Source organism: Eretmochelys imbricata, chromosome 1, assembly GCF_965152235.1.
Source record: "Eretmochelys imbricata isolate rEreImb1 chromosome 1, rEreImb1.hap1, whole genome shotgun sequence".
Classification (NCBI taxonomy): Eukaryota; Metazoa; Chordata; order Testudines; family Cheloniidae; genus Eretmochelys; species Eretmochelys imbricata.
Genome location: NC_135572.1, coordinates 329,913,084 through 329,939,139, shown reverse-complemented (window position 1 = coordinate 329,939,139; position 26,056 = coordinate 329,913,084). Strand labels below are relative to the sequence as shown.

Below are 26,056 nucleotides of genomic sequence, written 5' to 3'. Positions count from 1 at the left end.
CTTTGGGTCATGAGACAAACAGAGGCTGGCTCTGAGGACAGCCTCGATTTGGCGCAGCCAGGCGCGCCGTACGCCGAGTTGGGGCGGGTCTAGGCCGCAAGTGGAGGGTAACGGCGGCGACAGCCTCACTCTGGTGCTTGCTGGGACTGGGACCGGGGGAGCCTGGAGCAAACCAGGGCCAAGGGACGCTGCTCCTCAGCGGAGTCATCCCTCCCGAACTACGAGTCCCACCATGCATTGGGTTCTCGCGCCGCCCGACCGCCGTCAGCCCTGGGTCACGAGGCTGTAACCTTGTTTAAACCTACCAATGAGGAAGCTCGATCTGTGCCAGCTCTACGTGCCCCGGGCCGCGAGTAATTCAAATGTGCTGCTGCGCCTCGCTTCCCTCTTAAGGGAGGGGGCGCCACCAGCCCCGGGGTGCACAGTGCGGCCGGAGGGCTCGACCCGGTGCTGCGCAGCGTCGGCGGGACGGCCTCGGGGGTGAGGGTGGCCCGGTGGCCTGTGCGGGCTGTCGGGGCAGTGGGGAGGCCCTGGGCGGGCTGGGGGAGTGAGGCAGGCGGGGGGTGGCCGGGGGGAGAAGGGGCGAAGTTGGGGGCCGGGTGGAGTCAAGGAGCGGGGAGTGTGGGGCCCCCGGAGCGGCGTGAAGGCGCGGCGGCCCCCTCCGCCATGGGGCGAAGGAGCGGCTCGGGGGCAGGTCGCCCCACCCCAGGTGGGGCGAAGGGATTGGCAAAACCAGGCGAGTGGATGGGGACGTAATAAGCAGAGTAAACTGCGCGCTAGCAGAGAGGATGGAGTTTGCGGCGCCGTTTGCCTTAGTCACATAATCTCTACAGCTTCCTCACGCCCTCCGAAAACAGCTTGTAACCGAACCCTAGCCCCTGTTTAAATTCTGCTAAACTGGGGGGGACAATTCTCACTTTGCTTACCTAAGAGGTACATTTCCTGCTTTTCTTTCCATGAATGCACCTACCCTCTGTAAAATGGACCACGTTTAATCTTTACTGTGGAGAGGCTCACTTGATTTAGCTTTCACTAAGACAGATTTAAAAAAAAAAAAAGACTTAATGTTTAGGTACCATGGTACTTAGTAGGTAGCCCACAGAAGCTACTTAGGTATTTCCCAAAGGGAAAAGGGACACTATGTGGGGCTGGCCCAAGCCGCTTGCCCAAGCTCCCACCCCCACAGCTGCACCGGTCTGGTCCAAACCACTTGTCCCCTTGCATGTCCTGTTTAGTCTTGCCAACTTAACAAGTTGGGCTTAAAAAAGGGACTGTCCTGGTCAAAATGTGACGAATGGTCACCCTAACTTACATTACATGAATAGTTTAAACCTGCAAAGTGCTTAGGGGTAATTGCAGAACTCCATGAACTCTCAACTGTGTGCTGGGCTTGGAGCTTTGTTTAACAGAGCCCCCACCACTATATTTGAGTTCTTCAGCACCATCTCATTTGATTAGAAGGGAGATGAGAATTGTAGACTTTATGAACCTTGCAGTCGTTTGCAGGGCTATTGCTGAAGTTAATTGATCCATCTCTTTGAAGTTATGGATTTCAGAGTTTGCACTTCACTGAACTGCACTACCTGTGATTCCCTAAGTGCAATCCTTGTCAACAACTTGATCCCTGCGCTTCAAAACATGCCTGCAAAATTAAATTGTGAATCTTTTTGAACTGTCTTATTTTGCAGACACTATGGAAGAAGGAAAGGAAATGTCAGTAGGCTGGTCAAATAATATGGCTGAAGAAAAACTGGATGTTTGCAAGAACAGTGGTAGGTGGAAAGCTATTGTTTAATTATCTTCTTATAACTTTTAGCAAGGGATATACAAGCCTGAGCTAGTTTCTAAGATACAGCTACACTGCAGCTGGGAGTGCAATTTCTAGCTCAGATAGACATACACACACTGGTTTTGACTGAGATAGTAGGCTATAAATAGCAGCGTAGGCACAGTAGTGCAGGCAGCAGCCCAGGCTAGCTGCCCAAATACATACTTAAGGTCTCGGACAGGATTGTGCTTGGGCTATGTAGCTATGGCAATGCTGATGTTTTTAGCATGCTAGCTTGATCAAAGATAGAGCATGTATGTCTACTTGAGCTGGAAATTCTTCCTCCAACTGCAGTGCACATATACCCCACATGTTCTGATTATTTAAATCGGTGATTCTGTCACATCTGTTCCATAACCTGCTGTGTAAGCAGTCTTTTCATGGATGGCCTGCTGTTTCCCACTACTTTGATCTTAGTGATTTTCTGCAGAGCTCTGTAAGAGTTCTTTGAAGTACGGGTAGCCTCTGCAACATGTGGTGGTGGCGGCATTTAGGGTCTTTCTAATCTCCCTCGTATTTCTACTCTGAAGTCTGCTCTAGCAATTTCTTCTTTCCCATATCCCAGAGTTTGTCATTCATCAGTTTAGCTTCCTTGTTAACTGATGTAAATACCTGATGCTTGACATACTTGTCATTCCCATGGGTCCTTCTAACCCCTTCAGCTGTGTCCTTGCTTCCTCTGTTCCTGGACATGTTCCCTTGGATGACTGGGGAAAGTAACACTGTTATGCAGCTCCCTCAGTCTCTCCTGTTAAAGTTCCTCTGCTGTGGATAAATAATTAGCTATCTCCCTCAATTCAGTGTGTGTTCTCTCTTGCCACACACCATCCTTGGCCAGAAGTTACTACTACTCCAATTCAGATTCCCATGCCTCTATCTTAGGCACTTACCACTTTAGCATTTAAGTCAGAGGGGGACAAACTACGGCCTGCGGGCCCTATCCAGCCCACAGGACCCTTCCCTCTGGCCCACGGGGTCAAGACAGGCTTGCAGAGGTGCCAGACCAACTCCCTGCCAGCATGGTGAGCGGGGCAGAGGCTAGCCCCTGGCCCCTCCCTTTCTGCTCCCCTTCCTCCCTGCCTCGCTCGCAGTCACAGTTCCCCCAGCACCTGGGCAGCGTGGCTGCAGCTCCGACCGGGTGGCATGGCTATAGCATCGCCAGACCTGGTGCTCCAGGGCAGTGCGGTCAGGTGGAATTCTGGGGGTGGGGGTCGAGGAGCAGGAGGGTTTCAGGGGGGCGGTCAAGGGGCCTGGGCCCTGCTGCCGGGAGCAGGGGCAGAGCAAACCAGGGCCCCCCTCCACCTCCAGCATGCTTGGCCCCTGTCCCCAGCAGCCAAGCCCAGACAGGGAGTGAGCCCTGCCCGACTGCCAGGGAGAGCAGCCAAACGAGCAGGGGAAACGCACAGGAAAAGGACTGAGCCCCCCTTTCCCCCACCCCACAGGTAACGTCGGGCAGGGAGGGTTGGATAGGAGGTGGAGGGTCCCGGGGGGACAGTCGGGGGTGGGGAACGGGGGAGATAGGATAGGGGATGGGCGTCCCAGGGGGATGGTCAGAGGGAAGAGAGCAGGGGTGTTTGGATAGGATGCAGGAGTCCTGGGGGGCAGTCAGGGGTGGGGAGCAGGGTGGGTTGGATGGGGGTTGGAGTTCCAGGGGACTGGGGTGGGGGGCCAGGCCACGCCTCACTGTTTGGGGAGGCATAGCCTCCCCCAGCCTTCCCTACCCAGCCCTCCATACAATTTCTGTACCTGATTTGGCCCTAGGGCCAAAAAATTTGCCCACCCCTGGTCTAAGTGCTAGATTCACAAAAGCACTTAGCTGCCTAGCTACCACTTTTGGCACCTAAATCCCAGAATCGGGCCCCAGTGGGATTCACAGAACCCCTTCTCAGCTGCCACCCAACCCTTTAGGTGCTTCCCCCCACCCCACCCCACCCCTCCAGTAAAAGTTCCCTAAGAGTCTGTTTTTCTGCCTCTCAGCAAGTGCACTGCAACCTCACTCCAGGCAACCAGATGCTTAAGCCCCAATTCAATGTACTAATCTGGAGGAAGATAGGTGTCCTTTTGCCTAACTCACCTGTGGGGCCGAATCCAGTGAACAGGCTCAGAGCTTGCCTACTAGATTATGCCCCCATGGATGAGTTCACACAAAATGGAATGGAGGAAGATCTCCCTTGTAACTCTTAGCCCAGTGGTTAGGAGGTGGGAGACCCACAGTTCAAGTCATTCCCTCCACCTGAGGGAGGATAGGGGATTTGAAAAGGATCTGCCTCCTCTCAGGTGAGTGTCCTAACCCTAGGTTATAGAACAGGGGTCGGCAACCTATGACACGCGTTCCAAAGACAGCACGCCAGCCGATTTTTAATGGCATGCTGCTGCCTGCCAGGCCCCAGTCGCTGGCCCGCTCAGCCCGCTGCCGAACCCAGGCTGGGACCCGGCAGGCAGCAGCCTGCCATTAAAAATCCTGCCCGCTGTGGCCCGCTCTTCTCCACCTCCCCCTCCCCCCAGCGGGGGCAGGGTGAAGAAGCTTGGTCCTGCTGGCTGCTGCTGCAGGGCAGGCAAGCTTCCCTCTCCCCTGCCTCTTCCCCCAGGGTGCTGGGTTCCTGCCCCTCCTCCTCTCCCTCACTGCTGCTGATCAGCTGATGGCCCTTGCGAGGGAGGGGCAAGGGGGAGAAGCGGAGCTGCAGGGAGCTGCTCCAGGGAGGAGGCAGAGAAGAGGTGGGGAAGAGGGGTGGAATCGGCATATCCCCTCCAGCCCCCTGCCGTGAGCCGCTCTGGGCAGGGGGCTGGGAGCACCCCCACGACCCTAGCCCACACCCTCAGCCCCCTGCCCTGACCCCTGCACCCCCACACACACTCCCAGCCCCCTGCCCTGACCCCTGCACCCCCCCATGACCCCATGCCCTGACTCCAGCACCCCCACATATACCCAGCCCCCATGCCCTGACTCCTGCACCCCCCCACATGACCCCAGCCCTCTGCCCTGACTCCTGCACCCTCCTCACACACCCGCAGCCCCCTTCCCTGACTCTTGCACCCCCCACATTCTCACCCCTACCCTGAGCACCAAAAGGGAGCTCTTGCATCTCCCCCCCCACATTCCCACCTGCACCCCTTGCACCAAATGGGAGCTGCCCAGGTAAGCACTCCACACCCAAACCTCCTGCCCCAACCCTGAGCCCCCTCCCTCATTCTAGCTCCTGGCCAGACCCTGCACCCTAACCCCCAGCCTGCTCTTTCACCCCCAGCCCTGTGCTCAGTGCACTCCCACCCTCAGCTCAGTGCAGAGAGAGAGGAAGAGAATGGGCTAGAACCAGGGAGAAGGTAGGTACCCACTCTATGTGGGCAGGGCTGGGATCCCAGACCGGCAGCGGTCTGAGAGGGGCCGGCAGCCGGGACCCTGGAACCCCAGACCGGCAGCGGGTCCCGGCCGCAGGCCCCGCTCAGCGTGCTGCCGGCCTAGGTGAATGGAACCCCAGGCTGGCAGCAGGCTGAGCTGGCCGGCGGCGTACGATCAGCATTTTAATTTAATTTTAAATGAAGCTTCTTAAACATTTTGAAAGCCTTGTTTACTTTACATATGACAATAGTTTAGTTAATAATATATAGACTTATAGAGAGAGACACCTTCTAAAAAACGTTAAAATGTATTACTGTCATGCGAAACCTTAAATTAAAGTGAATAAATGAAGACTCGGCACATCACTTCTGAAAGGTTGCCGACCCCTGTTATAGAATATTCTGTTGAGGAGCTCCCTCAGTCTCTCCTGTTGAAGCTCCTCTGGAGAAATAATCAACTATCTCCCTCCATTCATTGTATAGGAAGCCTGAGCAGTGATTTTTCTAGGTGCCTAAAAGTTATGACACTCAGCGTTACTATGTCTAAGTGCCACCATATTCTAAGTGCCTCAACTCTTGACATCTCTTCTGAATGTTTGACATCCACCCTGCCACTTGAAGCCCACATCCCTAATTTCAGATCTCAAAACTGACACCCTCCACTAAGAACTTTCTCTTTGCCTGGGATCTACTCTGTCCCCTCCTTATCCTCTCCTTTTCTTCTGTATCCCAGTTAGATCTCCCTTCTGCTGCCTTTCAGTTCCAGGCAGGCCTTTTCATTCCCTTATTTTCACCTAACTACTGTCTTCTCACTTGTTCTGTGCCTTATTCAAACAAGTCCTCTTATACTTCTCTTGCTGGGAGGGTGGAATCTGTCCTAGCTTTCCTAGTTACTACTGTATCTCGTTTCCCCTCATCTCATTTGCCTTTTAAACATCTGACAACTGGTTTACATATTACCCTTTTATTTCTCTTCCTTCTCTGACCCCTTCCAGTCTGGTGCTTTCCCACTTCATCAAAACTGCTCTGCTTAAAATAGCTTTCTCACTTTCCTGCATCTTTCTGCTGCCTCTAAACTCAATAACATCCTCTCTTCAATGGCAAATTTCTTCTAGGGTAAAATTTAGTAGTTTATTTTAATTGTTTCAGTTGAGTGCAATGCAAAAGTGATGATAAAGAAACCACCCTTAATCTGAATATTTTCTGACAGTCATCTTGACATCTGTTCCATTTCAGTGTTAAAAGTAGTCTTGGTCACTTTACCCAAGGGCTCTCAATAACATTTTTGCTTTTACCACCTTTTCCTGATTTTAAATGTTTCTCTCCCCCTTGCTGTGTCCCACAAACAGAAACTTTCTACTGAAACAAGAGCATTGGCTATGTACAAAGTGCTGTCAAATGCACACTAAAACTAGGATATTTTTCTAATCTTTCAGTTTTAATAATGTTAAGTGTTATTTGAAATAATTAAACATGTTCAGAAAGATATGTGGTTATTTTTAATTATCTGACCTAATAACTTGAACTATTGTCGTAGTTAATTTTAAAGACATCTTGGCAATGTCTTTGGAATAACTACAAATGGGGTGTGAACTTAATGAAGATCAAGTAACTACTTAAAACAAAATTAGAAGTAACTCTAAAGGTTAAATTTGTTAAGGCTAATGCCAACTGGCAGTGTTGTGAGAAATATACTGCAATGCAAATTGTGTAAATCCTTGTAACTACAGCGATAGTCACAATTAATGAGATCATTATACTTTCAGACTTTCCCCTTCTAACTGATGAAAAATTTGATTTTGACCTTTCTCTGTCTCCTGCAAGGTAAGCTAAGTGTTTAAGGGCAAGTACATATGTAAAGTTCAAAGGATGTTACAATATCTTGACTGTCTTGTCCGTCTTACAGTGGAAATGAAGATGAAGTTTTTGTTGGACCTCTTGGGCACAAAGAAAAATGTGTTGCTGTCAGTATTGAAGCAATTAAAGGTGCTGAAGAAAAGATCTCTCAGACCCCTGATGATAAGCTGATGTGGAGTCCTCTTACTGGAGAGAAATTTGTGGAAATCTTTAAAGAAGCTCACTTGTTAGCACTGCAGCTAGAAAGCGGCAACAAAAATGAACAGAACAAAGTCACCCAATCAGAAGGGCCAAAACCCAAGGTTATAGAAAAATTTGTGCAAGCATCCAAGTCAAAACTAAAAATCTTTCAAAAAGGAAACATAGAGAAAAGCCCCAGGGCTATTAAAAGGGAGACATACTGTGTGTGGGACAGCCCAATTTCTCAACTGCCACCTTCCTTTCAGAAGCGTTCAGATTTACCTGTGACAGCAGTTGACAAAACTCCTCCAAACACATCTAGTCCTATTAAAATCCATAAATTTCCTAAAATATCTGTTTCACCTCTAGCCCAAGAACAGCAAAGTGATGAAAAAAATAAAAAGGCAATAAGCAAATTGCACACAAAGGCTTCATCTGCTCTTGGAAAAAGCCGTCAACTGACAGTAGAAAAGGTAAAGACTTTTCTTCTGGATAGCTTAATACTCAATAAAAAAACATGGTTGTCTTGAGATAAGGGACTGTTTAAATCTTGTGCAAGCTTTTGTTTAACAACTTTCTTTTTTAATGCATCTCTCCATTGTTTGAGAGAACCTCAAATAGGAAACTGACTTTACACAAAGAGCTGACAAATGCACAAGGTAAACTGAAAGCATATTTTAACTTGTTATACTAATGCTAGTGGAGTAGTAGTTATTAAAGTAGTGGCTAGAACTGCAGAAAGAACTTGTTTTGTTTTTTAATTGACTGAATTTAAGTTTTTACACTTATTAATACTTGATGTTCCTGACTTCTATGTAAATATTTAATACTTATTTTATCATCCCTCTGGTAAAATTATTGCTGTCTTTTGGTGATTTAGATGCCAACAGGCTCTTTACTTATATTAAGCTCTCTTCAAAATTGACAGTAGTAGGCACAGCTCTGGAGATACAGCAGTAATAACACTTTATAGTCCTGGTACACCATCCTATCTAGAGCATGATTAGCCAACTATGTAAGATTGAGGAGGACCCAGCTATGCAGCAGTACACTGAAGAACTGCCCAGATATGTTAGGGGAAGCGGTAGCTGTGTTAATCATCTCTCGTGTACATAAGCCATGTCCAGGTTGGTTTTTCTCTCCTGTCCTTCTGTTCCTTCCCCTTCGTAGCTAAGGCTATGCAACTAGCAAGATGCTCCTTCTCTCTGTGTGCACTACTGAGGAGGAGGATGTTGGCTCCTTATTCCTGAGAAGGAGGGTGAGGAAATTGTGCCAAAGGCAAGGGGGCAAGGGAGCTTCTGTAGTCTGCTCTTTTCCCCTTTGTCTCCAATCCCATAGCTTTGATAGTGTTGCTGGTCATGTGGCCCTCTCAGATGCTAACTGGAATAGACTCGTGAGCTGTGCAGTCTAAAACTTTCATGTCTAGCTGTTGGTGTCATCCAGGGAAGAATCTCCTTTGGGCTATTGGAAAGAAGCGTTCGTGTGTACATTACATTTTGCCTACAAATGTGGGACATACCTATTTTAAGAAAAGGGAACAACCACTGCAGTGTCTAGGGATGAACATGGGCTGAAAGAATCACATAGGGACTAACTTGCTGCAGAGGTGATCGCCTTATGTTGATTTAAAGCCAATTTTAATAAATGGGAACATAGTCTATGCTGTATTTAACAACTTTAAAGTCTAATAGAGTCTAAATAAATTGAGAACTTGGAATTTTTAATGTCTAGCAATTCTCATACTTGGTAGATGCAATATCCTTTTCTGTTGGGTGGTATAAAAAATATGGATTACTGAATAAATCAGCTCCTGCACGATCATCAGAGCTGTTGAAATTGTAATAGCTTTCAAATAAATTTAAAATTTTAATCTTGCAGCCAAAACCAGGGAAAAAACATGTGAACAGCATGGGGTCATCTGAAGATCTACTCTCTGACAAATCCAGTGTTGCTTCAGATGTATGTGACTCATCATTCAGTGGCAGCTCATCATTACAAGACAAGCGAGTTCTTCCTTCTCAAAGCAAGGTAATTACAAGTGTTAATACAACTGCAGAGTGAATATGTTCTTAGAATACTGGTGACTTCTCCATTTTTACATATGTAAGAGACAAACCTAGTTTTCTGACTTAATGCCATAGTCTTCTCTTATAATAAATTCAAGGTAAAGTTTCTATTCTACAATTGCAATTCTTGGGTGGCTAAGTTATACATCAAGTGTTTTCCCCATATTTTTAACACACAATTGTTCTTAGTGCATCAGCATATAGTTAGATATTGTGTTAACATGAAATGTAGTATGTAATATTAAGGGGCAGGGAAATGCAGATAATAGGCCTCATAGGAGGTTTGTGGATTAAAGTCTTTACTCTTCATGGGCACGTATTGTGCTACTTGGAAAGACTAGCATGGAAGCAGAATAGCAGTGACTCTTGCTACATCAGAAGCCAAATTCTAGGAACTATAGCACTACAATTTAAGTACTCATGTCTAAAAGAATGTGACTAACCTGTAGAATATAGTTTGTCTCAATTTTGTTAACTTTTGTACAACATTGCAATCCACTTAATATTGCCTATGCTGTTTCCTCTCCCCTCCACCCTCCCAGAGGTGCCTGATCTCTTGGCAGCGGATACACTTAAATGAAATATTGGCCACTCTCTCCAGATCTGATGCTAATGGAACAGTCCTAGTTATAATAGTCAAACTCACACAATCACTTTCCTAAAGAAAAGAATTGTAATAACATGGGATATTGCATGTGAGATGGGGAAAGATGCCTAGCATTTCAAAAATAGCACTCCAGTGTATTGTCCCATTAATCTTCATTTCTATATACTTTGAATCCATTATAAGGATATACTTGAGCTGGGGGCGGGGAGGGAAGGGGGAACACCATTGGGCTAACAATCAATTTCTGAGACCTATCCTATTAGGTACCATACAAATGTATAATTACATTTTTACTTTATTTTTTGCTTCCCAGCAGTCTGCTTTTTACTTAACTTAAGCATTTTAAAACAGGATTTAGAACTTTTCCCTGGGACAAATGAACCCAGAGAATGGTGATGCATAATGATGTAGAAATCTAACAAATGAAAATGTTGTTGTGCTTGCTTAATGTCTTTTGGACAGTTAAATAAATTAGACTTTTTTTATTCACAGTTTGGGTTAAAGAAGACACAGTTAAAACCTCCTAGTGTTGCTAATGGTCCTCTAAGAAAGAACACCTCATCTTCATCGTCGTCCTCCATTTCCAGCATGAACTCCAGTTTGAATTCAAGTTTGTCCGTCTCTCCCATAGGGGGAAATGGTAATAACTAGCATAGAGATGCAGTATGCAAATCAGTTTAAACTTAAAATAAGTAATGGGTTTTTTTGACCTGCAGGTTCCAAAATGTGTTTGGTGCTGTCTGTATTTCTTGCCGCTTCAGAACGCCAGGCTGTGTTTGGGGTGGAGTTTGGAGTGTTGTAGCTGCATTGTTCGCAGGATATGAAAGGCAAGGTAGGTGAGCTAATATCTTTCATTGGACCAAGAAGGTACAAGCTTTGAAGCTACATAGAGTTCTGCGTACCTTCCACCAATAGAAGTTGGTCCAATAAAAGATATGATCTCAGCCCCTCGTCTCTTTGGTGTTGAGAACAGGTGAATAAAACTTCATGTAGGCTGAAAGCTTGGTAGTTAGTTCAAGTTCTTGACTTCTAGCACTTGAATTAAACCAGACTTTAGAATCAATGAGGCCAATATCTACAAACTAGGAACTGACACACTTACATGGTATGCTTCTCGGTGATGACTTAATTTTTATTTTTTACATAGTCCATAATGGTTCTTTTCTGGTTAGAATTATGTCTAGCCACAGGAACCTCTAAATGCCACAATGTAACGTGATTTAGAGAACAAACAACATTATGAAGTAGAGAAGAGGGAGGAAGTCAAAAAGTATGTTACTCAAGCCCTGGTAAGTCCTCCAAAGCCCCATATAGTAGTAATTTACTCATGGCAAACTTAAACAGTAATATCTCAAAGGTTGTGGTTAACACAAAAGCAGGGAGTAATGCAATTGTCAAAGCCTTATCAGGACTTATTAGAAACAACAGTGGAATATAATAGCTTACAGTTTCTTGATCCATTGTAAAACAAGACAGAAGCACACACCTGTAACATTATTTCATATTTAAACATTTGCCTATCATGAAGATAGAAGCAGTCATTGTTCTACCTGAAGAGTGTCAAGACTTGGAAGCCTTTCTGAGCTTCCTGTTTTAAAGTTATGTATTAGCTTTTTACACTAAACAAACACGTACCATGTCTCTGTTCTCAGTCCCTGTAGCTGTGCACTCTGTTTTTAATACCTGTCGGCTGGCTGTATTTCCTGTTAAAACTTAATGACAGAACCCTAGAAATCACACTGCTACCCAACTTACATCTGGAGCAGAGGTTCCCAAACTTTTCTTATTGCATACTCCCTTCCAGATCTCCCAACTGCCTGTGTTCCACTACCCTTCTCATCACTGATACTTTGTGTGTTCTTAACACTACCTGTCTTTAGCCATCTGTCCATATTTCACTGTTATGCACAGATATAGTGTGACGTGTATAACCAAAAATAAAACCCTGACTAAGTTCTGAGCTCAGTTAGACTGGACAGTTGCTGACCAACTGAACCCACACTGTATGGTGATTGGAGGTCTCTCTGTATCTGTGTTCTCCTTGGTACATCTTGAAGTAAATTAACTACTGGATTTTATATAACAAATTCCCACAGAGTTTTAAAGCTTTGTCTAAGTAGCCTATTATGAAAATGCAGTAAATAAAATCCACCCACAATTTCTCCCATGTACCCTCCACCCTGAGATGTCTCACATACCCCAGGGGTATGCATACCACAGTTAGGAACCCATGGTATAAGGAAAAATGACTACTTAATACCAGTAACTTGCATATACTGTTATCTTCTCTAGTAATCCAAGATGGTAATAAAATGCCCTGTACCTTTAGCGGGCAATTATTTTAGAATTGTGACCCATCTTATTTGTAGCCCGTGTGGTGATTTTTTAAATTTTTTTTTTTTTGAGGGGGTGAGGAGGAGGAACACATTTTTTTAATAAAACTGAATTAATGAGTAAAGTTGCAGGATATAATCAGATCTATATCTAGCATAAAATTTGACCTCTATAAAGAGATTGAGTCAGTGTTTAATGAGCAACTGATATCTTTAAAATGTATCCAAAAGCAGACTTGCAGAAGTATATGGATAATGTATGTGGCTAAACTACGTATTTATTCCAAACAAAATGAGTGCTTGCTCTCAATTGCTCATAGCGTAAGAGTGGGAGAGGAAAACATGCTCCTAATTTCTTGTGAACTAAGAGGCTCCCTGTTTCAGGAAGTGAAGAGAAAGGCACCTGGAGGAGATGAAAGAATTTTGGCATGCATGATTGGGGAAACACTCCAAGTGTAGTGGCCTGCATGAGTAAGCACTGAAGTCTTTGAGGAAAGTGAAGTGTGTTGGGGGGAATAATCAGGTCCAAAGAGAATGTTAAGTGACCACAGATGAACTGTAGGCAGGGAGAAGAACTGTGTAGAGCGTTGAAAGGGAGAACAAAACTAAACTCTAGCCCAGTCAACAACATAACGTATAGATAAGGAAGTCGCTATTGGGAAGTATAATGCAAGACTCTGCTATTGGAGGACGCAGTTTCCATGCTTCAGTGATTCAGAACTTTAATATCTTGGTTTTTAGAGATTGTTTATTCTGTTGGCTGTGGAATCCATGTGACCTTTACACTATGTCTAGGCAACCTATTCAATAATACACTTCCTTTTAGGGGTCAAGAAAATACTGTTCTAAGTTGTAGCTTGCTTTTTTGCCCATAGGCTAAAACAATCCACACTACTTATACTTACCCAGTGTTAAAGGAGCACTTAGCTGAAAATTTAACTTTTGTAAAAACTTGTCTTACATAATGTAAGCTTAATAAGTTTAATAAAACTTTAATTCAATGGGAAAGTTTAGTAGCACATGTCTTGGAAATACACCGGACCCTCGCTAGAACGCGTGTCTATATAGCACAAATTTGCATATAACACAGTCGTAGCCATGGATCCCAAATTTAATTACTTTAATTGCAATTCATTTTAACGCGGTCCCCATGTTAACGCGGTACCATGCATGGATCCCAAATACCGCGTTCTAGCAAGGGTCCGGTGTATTTAATGCGAATGACTAGAAACTGTCTAGCAAATCCAATTAGTCTAATCGAAAAACTATGATTTTAAGTGAATAAATAGAATATTGAAACTTGTCATTTAAAAAAAAGTTAACTTTTAAATACTCTTAACTAGCATAGGGAAGGAGACTTCATTGACTGTCCCTTAAAATATGTATTTCAGGTAGCTGGGCCAACTACATTGAAAATACATGTTATGCTTACATATACCTATAAAGAAGGCATATTTAAGTGCTTCTTAAAATACCTTACTCTTGTTTCATTTGAACTGGAAGCTGATATGCTGAATCGTGTCAAGGAGGCTTTTCTGAAGCATCAAAGACAAATAACCACTCGTAGAGTTTTCCTATAGTTTTCAGACTTCTAGTGGCTAAAAAGTGGGAAAAAAATTAAACTTTTAAATTGTAACAACTACAAAGTTCAGATGCTTGAACACTTATCACAAATAATTGCATAATGTTTTCATATCTTCAGCTGCACTTGAGTAAACTTACTCTCTTGTAATTTAGTTAAATGTACCTTGTAACCAGTTGAGGGAAAAAACAACGAGCAATTCAGAAGTATAAATATGAGCTTTCTATCTTTCAGGTAAATCAAGTCTCTCTTCAAAAATTTCTGTGAGCAGCTCCAAACTCTTATCTAGCACAAAAAGACTGGCTATGGTTAGACCTATCAGAATGTCATCTCTGCAGACTGTCCATTCTGATGTGTCCTGCAAGCAAACAAGATCAGTTAGTACTCCCAAAATATCTACTGCTGGGAATTTAGCCAAGTCTTCAGCTTCTGTGACAGGATCCCAAACTCTAGCCAGTGGAATTCAGAGACTGAGCTCAGTCCCTAATCTGCAGAAGATATCTCAGCAGAACAAAGATGGAAGTGCAGCAAAAGGAAACACATGCCCAAAAGACAACGCTAAAATTATACTCACACCTACAAATCAGATTAAGGTCCCTAAGAGATGTGGAGGTAAGCACACATTTTTGGAAGGCTGTTTTTTGTGTTAACTTGGCTTTTAATTTTAACATTTCTTTCAATGTTCCTCACACTATTTGCTAATTGAGAGTGAAATTTGTCTTTATTTGTATATTGTTCCAAAGCTGTTGGGATGGAATGAATCATATGACTTGTAGGTAAGATGTTATAGTTGAAAACAAAACTAATATAGATAACAAATAAGTAATAACGTAGAGTAATATTTTTCTCTTCCCTTAGGTTCATCATCAGAAAATACAGCACCAAAAATAATGGAGCCAATCAGATTACTATCTTGTGGCACATTTGGAAGGTAACTTTTTGTAATTAGAATTTAACAGGTCACTTGCATGTTTTCTTAACTATACCTACCTTTGAGAATGTTGTACCAAGCAACTATGTAACCTGAATTTTAAAAGTGCAGTTCTAATTACTTTGAAAACTAACATTGTGAGGTATCTCTACCCTCCTGGTGACTTCCAGATTACTCTGCCCTTCCACAAGTGAAAATGTTAACTCACCCTGGGATATGAAAGTCAGTTTGGCTCTCTTGGGATTGGGGAACATAAATACCTCACTAGAATTCATTGACCATTCTGATGTGCAAGGGAACAGAATCGGCTCACACATAACAGAGATACTTCTGCAGTGCTAATGAGAGTGTGTGTGGGGTTTTTGTGGGGGGGGGGGGGAGGGGTTATTTTTTTTTTTTTTTAGTCAGCTCTGAATATACTCAGGAAGCAAATCTATTGAGGGCTGTTTTCACATAATACCTGTTCACTGTAGAAGTGCACTTCAAGATTCTGTTACATTGAGTGCACTGCTTCCTCTTCTGTCTCAAATTTAATCTCAAATTTTCAAAATGATTTGAAACATCTGTTAACTGAACTTTAACTATGAGGATGTGACCAGTTCCAGCATAATACAGCAATCACTTTTAATGTTCAGGTTTAGTTATCCTAACACTTCCGTATCTGTTTGTGTTCTTAAGCCTGCCTTATGTTGTTTATTTCTGTTGTCTGAGTAGTATTCAGAATGAAGTCGTAAGAAGTTTCTAGAAGCTTTCAGTTAAATGTATGCTGCTTGTTTTCTTCTAGTGGTGTTGCTGTTTGCACTCCTGTCAGATCTTCAGAAGATGGGGCCTCGCAGAACTCTTGTCTTAGTTCCAGGTCCATTTTAATTACTCCAGCCAGTATAAAACGTTCTGCTGTGCCTACACCTGCCAGTCGTATCTCAGGAATTCCAACAATAACTCCTAAAACTTTGCCAAAATCTGTCTCCTCTCCACATTTTATGTCTGTTCGTCAAGTCTCCAGTGTGTCCACCAGAAAGACTCTTGCAGCTTGGTAAGATACCGTGCGTGTAACATGGCTCTATTGAAATCTATTAAAACTCCTATTGTCTTCAATGGGGGAAAGATTTTGTCCCAGATGTTCAGACACTGTACACTAGCATGTAAGTGATTTAATCTACTGTTGAGTAGAAGCATGCCTAGGTAACTAGCAAAATAATACAGCTATACTTGTTAGTTCTTTCCAACATAATTCTCTAACATGGTTTGGTTTGCCTAAATCCGTAAACCAAGGGATAACGTTAGACTCTCTTGTAAAAATAGTGAAGATAAGCACATCTTATTCCATCACTTGATCACATCTTCAAACTACCTGTGAATCAACTTGAATTATGTGCATCATAGAACTTGTATTTGAGGAATTTGCTGCTTTCAGCCAGCTTACTTGATGTACTGCAGAAGTAACTTTGTGTTCCAACACAATGACACTTCCAGCTACGTGAAAGATAATGGAGGACCTAAATGTGGCAATACTTTCTAGATGAGGAAAGCAAGCAGGCAGTTAAGTCAAATGATCTACTTTTAAGTTCTGTTTAAGTTACACTTTAAGGTATTGACCAATCTTATGCTGTCACCATTATAAAATCTGGCATCCTAAGAGAAGCCAAGGATTGAATTAAGACTGAACTGTTCTTGCTCCATGAGGTGGTCTTTCCATGCCATAGTTGAGACAGTGGCTAGGTACAAGGGGAATCTGGGCAGCACCACCACAATTCTGTACCTGTTCTGTGGAGGGGATGCAGTCTTTTCCATAGCTGTCAACCCAAAATCTTTTCACAAGCTCTAAATATATACACAGCTTAAACTAATATTTATGGCAGTCTCATATGGTGCTGATTCCCCAGAATAAAATTTAACTAACCTTATATTTCATGTTGTGCTCAGATAAAACCTTTTGTTCCAGGGTAAGCCAGGCATTATCCTGCCTGTCTCATATCTCTCAAATGTTCAGTTACTTCCTCAAACTACAAGTCCAAAATGCTCTTTCTTCCCAAAACCCTCTCCTTTCCCCACTCCACTAGCCCACTGATTGTTAAGCTTGCAACTTTGGAATCCTCCAATTCGTCTCTGTACTTTTTCCCTTCACCAGGGAGCAGACTGAACCAATTCAGTGACATGCAGTACCGGCACTTCTCTGGTACAGCAATCTCTGCATAAGCTTCCAGAAACTTAAATTAAAATTTTCAAATGTGGTATCCCAAGATTATCCACCAAATATGGATTGTCCATTTTGCTTGTACACTGTAGGCAACTTTGACTTGTCTATTTAAATTGTAATTCCTCAGGGCAGAGACAGTGTCTTTATGTTCTGTGGGATGCCTAGCATGCTTTTAGATAATGAATAAATAAGCTGTTATTTTCAGACTGAGGGTACTCACAAAATAGAGAAAAATAAAGTTATCAAATGGCGCTTTAGCATTTGTAGGGCAGCTAAATGACATGAACGTTACCTTGTTTATACTTTAATAGTAATGCTTAATGAATACCTCTTAAATACTTGCCAACTTACTTTCCCCCAGTTCTAAACAGGCAAAGGACACCAAGACACAAGTGTCGTCATTTGAAGATGATGACTTATCTCCTCCACCTATGATACCTCTTACACTTGTCTTTTCACCAGAAAAGACTACAGAAATAGCACAGAATGAAATACAAGAAGAGACTGAAGTACAAAAACAGCCAGCTGAAGGAGCACAAACTAATGAGGTAGGTAAACTGAATCCATTTTTCCCTCTTGTAAAAGCTGCCATTGAGTGAACTGCATGAAAATGTGTGCTGTCTACTAACTAAAAACTTGCTCAGATTTTGAAGTGAACTAGATTAGGCATACATGTGCCCTCTAGTGTTTGCTTATCATACCACTGAACAACATTTCTTCATTGGGATAAATGTTCCTGGAAATCGAATTTCAGTCACCTGCACAAATAATTGCAGGTCAGATTTTAGATTTGCACTCCCAGTTATCTACACTGGAAAGTCCTTGTGTATTTATGAATCCAATCATGAAACACAATACCATGTTGGGTAATTCAATACTGTCCAAAAACAGATATATTACAAAACTACGATTAGAATGTCTGTCTGTAGAAAACTGTTTAAACCATAGTGTTAAAAGGAAAAAAAAAAAGTCTAACCTCCTATTTGCTGGAATAGCAACTTGCTTGCAGATATCAGGCATAGACCAAACTAACAAATTACTCATTGTTAGTTCAACTGTAGTTATTTTCTCTGGTATTCTGTTTACTTAATGCTGGAAGCTTGCTGTGGATTTGTTTGGTGTATGTAAATACTGAATCACAATCAAATTGGATAGAGGGGTGATTAAAGCTAGTAATCTTATAGAACTGTTTCTTTGTCAAAATGTTGTCAGATCACAATTGTAGGTACAAGGTTAAAACTGAATTTAAAAACTGAAATATGAAACTTGAGAATATTTTTCAAATATGATTTAGCACTTACATAATACTTTACCCCCTGTGCTCTGCACATTAATCCTCCTCTCATCCACCAAACTATGCTGCCTTTAGGATGGTCTGCATATAACCTACAAACCTAAGGATGATGGTTGCTTTTTGTGGCTTTTCCCTATGAGTCAATAACTGATTTTTCTACATTATTCTGTAGGGAGTATAATAAACAGAGGAAAATTAACTATTTACCATTTCTAGGTCTTGCTGGTAGATATTGGAATAGATGAAACTCCCATTGCTGCTTTGGAATGTGAAAGTAGACCTCTCATTGACCTTTCTAATACTCCAGAAGTGAATAAAGTTATTCCACTAAAACCTAGTGTGGTAGGACAGGTAAGGTATCTGAATCATTTGTTTCCATAAATGCATAAAAATTATGCAAAAAATAATTGTTTGGTTGTATGCATTTGTATGTAGAATAGTTATTTCTCCCCTGTAACAATGTATTGTATACGAATTATGCTTGGCACTAGTACCTTATATTCAACACTCTTATCTAAGCTGAATCCAATTTATGGATTCTTCTTGCAGTCTCTTCCCTTTCGATCTCTAGGGTAAGTGAACATTTTGTTGTAAAACAGAGCTATGAATGAGCATCAGTTCATGAGTCAAGAATTTTAATTATTCAGCTTTGCATGGCCCACTCTTGCTGTGCTGCTTTTTGAAAGTCAAAAAACTAGCTGCATCATTTATTGTTGTAGAAACACAGCTCTGTGTAGGCTCACTAAATTTCTCTTAGTAGCAGTGGCATGTCATGACACTTTTTTTAGTACATTTTGTGGGGTTGTACAAGAGACTGGACAGACTCATCCCATGGTCACAGCCAGTCAGGAAGTCCTATTCAGAGCTTTCATATTCTTGTAGAAATTAATTCTGAGGCGTGCACTGCACACGTAAATGGCACACCACTGCTTACTAGTCCTGAACACCAATAACCTGGAGGCTAGAATATGTTCCTGCTACTCTTCTCTGCTGTGAGACAATGTCTGTCAAACCCCTAACTGCAGCATTGGTTTTCAGCACTACACCAGTTCAGACCAGTTTGGCATGTAGAGGTTTGTGTTAAATGGCTCATCACTCTTGATGTGGTCACCACTCTTCAAAAGTCAAAGCAGCTGAGGCTTGACCTTGGCTTTAAAAGTAACTTGGTCACTAATGTGCAGTGCCACGGAGACTCTTGGCTTTCCCTCCACTGGAGCCAATATAGAAAAGCAGATGTGGTAGTAGTGCACACTGACACTATTCCTAGTGTTCAAGGCACATATGCACATGATGAGTGTAGGACTTAACTAAGTAGTCATTCCATGACTTAAAAAGATGTTTGGGAGGGAATGGTAATGGGAGTAAGCCATTACCAAAATCTGTTATACTGTGATTCCCTGAAACAAATAGTGCTTTTTAGGGGACAACAACTTGATAAAAACATCTGGTGAAAGTGCTGGTGCTTTTATTTTACTAATAAGTAAGGCTCAGGTCCACAAAGAGACATGAGCAGCTAGAAAAATCACAGGAATACTGTGATCCGCAAAACCTGAGTTAAGAGTAGGATCAGTGGTTAGGGTACTCATCTAAGATGTGGGAACCTACCAGTTTAAAGTATCCCCTTCTGCCTGGATGAGGGTTTTTTATATCCATTTAATCTGTACATTTAAACAGGAGACTCCCATTTCTCAGGTGAATGCTCTAACCTCTGGGCTATGAGATATTCTGATGTCAGTCTCTCCTGTTGAAGCGATGTCATTTTGGATAAACAATTAGTCACTGAACCAGGGGGACTGGATCTTGGGTCTCCCACATCCTCAGTGACTGCTCTAACCACCCGGCTATAGGACCCTTCTCATGCATGCGTGCTCTCTCTCTGGCCCAATTACTCTTATTTTATACAGTAGTGCCACTCTTTAAGAGGGGTGTCTGACATTCCCCAGGGTACAATCTGGACTGATGGGCAGCTGTGTCTCCCTCAGTTCTCCAACCTGGAGTGCCTTTTACACTGCTCTGCTGTGAGAGCAACCACTCCTGGTCTGCCCGCACACAGCCTCCAGCATGTAAATCACTCTCAGCTATGCTCTGAGTGCTGCAGCCAGCCACCCTGAAATTACCTTGCAGGGCAACACCAGAAAGCTTCCAGTCCCAGACTAACACACACACCCCCCCCCCCCCCCCCAATGTGCATCTTGTACTGCCCAGCCCCTTCTGGACAATGCAAACTCATATAAAGTCTGCCATTTCAGTAATAGAAAATGATATACACAAATCTTGTTCTCTCAAATGGAATTTCCCAAACACTTCAATCTAAACACGCTGGTTTAGATAAAACAATAAAACAAGTTTATAAACTATGGAAAGATAGATTTTAAATGATTACAAGTAATGAGGCATTTGGGAGGGAGGGATAGCTCATTGGCCTGCTAAACCCAGGGTTGTGTGTTCAATCCTTGAGGGGGCCATTTAGGGATCTGGGGCAAAAATTGGGGACCGGTCCTGCTTTGAGCAGGGGGTTTGACTAGATGACATTCTGAGGTCCCTTCCAACCCTGATATTCTATTAAAAGAATTTGTTACAAAGAAATAAAAGGTAAAACATGACTAACACCTAACTTAATAAGTTAAGTGAATTCAAAGCAAAAGGTTTCTCTCACCACATGTTCTAGCAGTCTTATTGGCTGAATCTTTCAGCCATGATCCTTCCACAGTCTAATGATACTTCCTTTGACCTTCAAGTGTTGTTGATGCTGTGAGTAGAGATAAAGGGAGAGAGATCCTTTGGAGGTGTGTGTTCCCCATTTTTATCTTTTCTTCCTCTTCTGAGAATCCTCTCCAGCTGGGGTTCAGGAGACTGAAAGTCTGTGGAGATGGGAACTTCCAGCTGTGTGTTTTGTTTTTTGGGGTTTTTTTTTGACAAGATGTAAATTTCTCGCTCATGTCCTTTTTCCTGCCAAAGAATGGACACTTAACTAGATGTTAGTCCATTTTATTTTGTTGACACCGGGCTGAGGCATCAGTTTGCCTTTTGTCTTTGAGGAATTGGTCTAAACTTGGAATATGTCTCAGTAATGCTATACAGTGTTGCTACACATTTTACCAGGATAATAATGATCAGAACATTATGGATTTTCAGATGATACCTCACAAAGCATACTTTGTACAAAATCCATTATAGTTTTGTAAAAGAGTTTGTATCCCAATGTTAACTATCATGGGGGGTAGGAGGAGGGAAGAGGGCAGGTAAAACACATGCCTCTCTCTGGCATTTCCCAACAGCTATCGGAGGTGCGGGGTGACCTACCATCCTGGCTTTTGTGAATCTCTTCTCTCTCTGCTGTACAGGAAATCTGAGTACCTGACTATGTCTTTTAATCCCAGTGATTTTTTTTAATCTTTTTTTTTTCTCCTAAGCACGTAAAAGCTAGGTGTTGCGAGGCTGTGTGACAAAAACTGATTCACAAATGGATTTTAGCCCTGAGACTCAGTCCCCATGCATAAATTCTTAGTGTAGCAAGAAAATTAGAGCTCAAAACCAAGTAAAATAGGTTTTTTTTTTTTTTTTTTCAACCTTTGGGAGCTAATTCAGTTCTGATAGACTAGCATTCTTTGATACATTGGATCAGTCTTTGGGGCAGAGACTAGGTCTCCTTTTGTATAGCACCTAGCACAAGGGGCTCTGATTGGTGCATGTGGCTTCTGCTATAATTAAACTTTTTACAGTAGAGTAGAGAGGCTCTAAATTGAACATCTAAGTGAGTGGTGTAGGTATTTGTCTTCAGGCACCTGAAGAAAAGAAATCAGCTATCTAAATCTTATGTTGTTTCATTTCTGTCTTTCAGCTTATAGATTTGAGTTCTCCTCTTATCACTCTGAGTCCTGAAGTGAACAAAGAGAATCTGGATTCCCCTCTGCTGAAGTTCTAAACTAAACATTAGCTAAACCAAAATTTTATCTTGGGACTAGCATCTGCAATCTTGATTTGATATATTAGCCATCTTCATAGGACTGTGTGGAGTGAATATCATGCAATAAAATCCCTTTAATGTACTACTGAATGTAACTTGTGTTGACAAAATGGGACTAGAATAATCTGTTCAGCAAATCCAAATTGGGAGCACTTGATTAACGTAACTGTCTTTAAGCATTGTTGCAGATCCATGTAGTTTAAAAAAAAAAGTGTTGTATGTCTGCTTTAGTAAAATTATTTTAAATCTAATTATACATAACAGTAACCTTTTTCTAAAGGTTTACTAGTAAATGATCTAAAGTACTAAAATTAAACTGAAAATTAAAGCTAATGTGGTAGTTTTTGTAATTAAGGGATTTTAATGGTCTATACATATGAAAGCATCGCAAGTCTGGAAATAAAATGGTTTTGGGACTACAAATGTGTTACGTGCTAATTGTGCCATAGAGTATTTCAGGAAGCTAAAATTAGCTACATTCAATAAAAGCATCTGGATCTAATTGTGTACTTTGACATAATCAGGATAATGTTAAAGGTGGTAGTGTCAGAACTTTGCAAAGTGCATATAAATTGAGTTGCCTGCCCTGAAGACTTTTTCTATAAAAGATTTAGAAAATGGAAAGAATGGGATCAGAGTGAAAAGTGCATTATGTTAATTTTAACTTCTGATAACTTTGAGGTAGGGGATATTGCAGGAACAGATAAAACAATAATGAGGTCAGCTGTAGAAAGCAAGGTAAAGGATGGGATTTGACAAGGCCAGCTGCTCCACTGTATGAGAGAGGTAATTATAGATGTAAGAAATGATACAAAGTCAAGAATAGGACATGAAATGAGTAAAATACCTGGCTCTTCCCATTTTATCTTACGCATCAAATGTAAAGTCTGGTCTGCCCTACTTTTTGCTAGAGGTCTTGCTTGGAAGACCCAGAAATGGACTGGAAGCTTTTTAACCCTTCAACTATCAACAGACCTGTACTCTGATGTCCATGGTAACAACTCCAACTCAGCCTGTTTAAACTATAAAAGCAAAAGTTGAAGACAAAGCCTGCTATGAGCTGAATTGTTTAGATTTAAAACTCCTGATAAAGGTTCTTTAAGGCTCCGGGTAAACCCTTGGGTTCATATGACTAGGTGAAAGATTCTAGAAGTAGGAGGACACTTTTGAAATAACTGAAATGTTTCAATTGATGTTATGGGTTGAGGCTACCTTCTCTTCTCAGACATGGTGTATGTGGATCACGGGCCAAATCTGGACTACCAGATGCTTTTGAATGGATCCTGAAATTTTTTTATTTAATTATTCTTAGCCATCATCTATTGTTATAGTTGCTGGGTTTTTTATTATTTTCTCTGGAGTCTGGACCTTGACAAAAAAAGTTGACTATTCCTGGCTTAGGCCTACATCCTGATCAGACGAGCCAGAGAGGGAACCAATGGCATTACCACCAGCTTTGACTAAATCCTGAGCACTGCCTGGCATGTGAGACTTTGGTTCTGGTTCTCCAACTCCCTCATGTCAGGGGCCAAGAAGGCAGGAAACCTGGGTCCCCTCCTTTGGAAAATTCTGGTTGTGCTCCTGGCTATAGAGTCTCACAAAGCTCAATCTTTGCCTATACTATCAAACAGCTATATGAAGCAGATCCATCTTTCACCTTGACCACTCCTTTGTCAGATGTCAACACGATCCCCTAGCTTTCTCCACACAATCATGTCTGACTTGCTCCATGTGGCTTGAGGCTGCATAACTCCCAGTTTCTATGTAGTGTGAGACCTCCTGGCAATCCATTCCCTAGAGCAGGGGTTCCCAAAGGTGGGCTGTGACACACTCCCGGGTGGTCTGCCAGCACAACTGCATTCTCCAGTCAAGCTCTTAGTAAATCTCTAACTCCATGTGACTTGTGTAACTTAAGTAAAAGCTATATAAATGTAATGTTTTGAGACGTATAGGACAGAGTTAGAAATCGTTAGTTAAAAAAATAAGCTGCAATATGTCAACTTTAAGTCTCATGAGTACAGCTGTGTATTTCACTGCCAGGTAACCTAGCAACATACACACAGTCCACCATTTACAACTGTAAAAAACAGGAAGCAGTATTTCAACCTGACATTGATCGATTTATTTTTCAAAAGCAAGAAGGGTGCGTTGGTAGAGAAGATAATGAAAGTCCCAGACCACCTACAGCTATGCAAAATTAGCCAGCCAAAAAAAATAGTGGTAAGAAAATATGATGACACATACTTAAAGTTCAGATTCTCCTTTATGGGATTTGCAAAAAGAAAAGGAGGACTTGTGGCACCTTAGAGACTAACAAATTTATTTGAGCATAAGCTTTCGTGAGCTACAGCTCACTTCATCAGATGCAGTCAGTGGAAAATACAGTGGGGAGATCTATATACATAGAGAACATGAAACAATGGGTGTTAGTTGGGGGCTGAAGGTGATGGCTAGTGGCGTTCTGTTATTTTCTTTGTTGGGCCTGTCCTCTAGTTACTGACTTCTGGATACTCTTCTGGCTCTGTCAATCTGTTTCTTCACTTCAGCAGGTGGGTACTGTAGTTGTAAGAACACTTGATAGAGATCTTGTAGGTGTTTGTCTCTGTCTGAGGGGTTGGAGCAAATGCGGTTGTATCATAGAGCTTGGCTGTAGACAATGGATCATGTGGTGTGATCTGGGTGAAAGCTGGAGGCATGTTGGTAGGAATAGCAGTCAAACACCACCCTATACTGGAAACCTATTATGTGACCATCGCTTATTAGCCAGCAGAGTACCCAGAAGTCACCTACTATAGGACAGGCCCAACAAAGAAAATAACAGAACGCCACTAGCCATCACCTTCAGCCCCCAACTGAAACCTCTCCAACACATCATCAAGGATCTATAACCCATCCTGAAGGACGACCCATCACTCTCACAGATCTTGGGAGACAGGCCAGTCCTTGCTTACAGACAGCTCCCCAACCTGAAGCAAATACTCACCAGCAACCACACAACAGAACCACTAACCCAGGAACCTATCCTTGCAACAAAGCCCGCTGCCAACTGTGTCCACATATCTATTCAGGGGACACCATCATAGGGCCTAATCACATCAGCCACACTATCAGAGGCTCGTTCACCTGCACATCTACCAATGTGATATATGCCATCATGTGCCAGCAATGCCCCTCTGCCATGTACATTGGTCAAACTGGACAGTCTCTACGTAAAAGAATAAATGGACACACATCAGACGTCAGGAATTATAACATTCAAAAACCAGTTGGAGAACACTTCAATCTTTCTGGTCACTCGATTACAGACCTAAAAGTTGCAATTCTTTAACAAAAAAACTTCAAAAACAGACTCCAACAAGAGACTGCTGAATTGGAATTAATTTGCAAACTGGATACAATTAACTTAGGCTTGAATAAAGACTGGGAGTGGATGTGTCATTACACAAAGTAAAACTATTTCCCCATTTTTATTCCCCCCCTTTTACCCGCCACTGTTCCTCAGACGTTCTTGTCAACTGCTGGAAATGGCCCACCTTGATTATCACTACAAAAGGTCCCCCCCTCCTCCCCCTCCAGCTCTCCTGCTGGTAATAGCTCACCTTAAGTGATCACTCTCCTTACCGTGTATATGGTAACACCCATTGTTTCATGTTCTCTATGTATATAAATCTCCCCACTGTATTTTCACTGACTGCATCCAATGAAGTGAGCTGTAGCTCACGAAAGCTTATGCTCAAATAAATTGGTTAGTCTCTAAGGTGCCACAAGTCCTCCTTTTCTTTTTGTGAATACAGACTAACGGCTGTTACTCTGAAACCTGTCTTTATGGGATTGGATCAGGATGAGTAGCCATTACTTCAGTGTGTTATAACTATTGT

The 26,056-nt window shown here is 42.4% G+C and overlaps 1 protein-coding gene across 4 annotated transcripts in view; it reads left to right on the top strand.

The window, feature by feature from the left end:
• GTSE1 (G2 and S-phase expressed 1) overlaps window positions 1-22,620 on the top strand; it is a 28,097-nt gene extending 5,477 nt beyond the window's left edge. Inside the window, exons 1-12 of one of the 4 annotated variants that reach the window (XM_077835012.1) lie at window positions 341-480; window positions 1,689-1,772; window positions 6,931-6,988; window positions 7,071-7,674; window positions 9,080-9,229; window positions 10,367-10,514; window positions 14,024-14,401; window positions 14,648-14,720; window positions 15,505-15,753; window positions 17,279-17,465; window positions 18,428-18,562; window positions 22,053-22,620. In XM_077835012.1, coding sequence (XP_077691138.1) covers window positions 1,694-1,772; window positions 6,931-6,988; window positions 7,071-7,674; window positions 9,080-9,229; window positions 10,367-10,514; window positions 14,024-14,401; window positions 14,648-14,720; window positions 15,505-15,753; window positions 17,279-17,465; window positions 18,428-18,562; window positions 22,053-22,136 — 2,145 coding nt within the window. In that variant the 5' untranslated portion in view covers window positions 341-480; window positions 1,689-1,693 and the 3' untranslated portion in view covers window positions 22,137-22,620. Of the gene's footprint in view, window positions 1-340; window positions 481-822; window positions 934-1,688; window positions 1,773-6,930; window positions 6,989-7,070; window positions 7,675-9,079; window positions 9,230-10,366; window positions 10,515-14,023; window positions 14,402-14,647; window positions 14,721-15,504; window positions 15,754-17,278; window positions 17,466-18,427; window positions 18,563-22,052 lie in introns of those variants that run through there. The other 3 variants (XM_077835019.1, XM_077835028.1, XM_077835038.1) reach the window with 3 other exon arrangements.
• The last annotated feature ends 3,436 nt before the right edge of the window (window positions 22,621-26,056 follow it).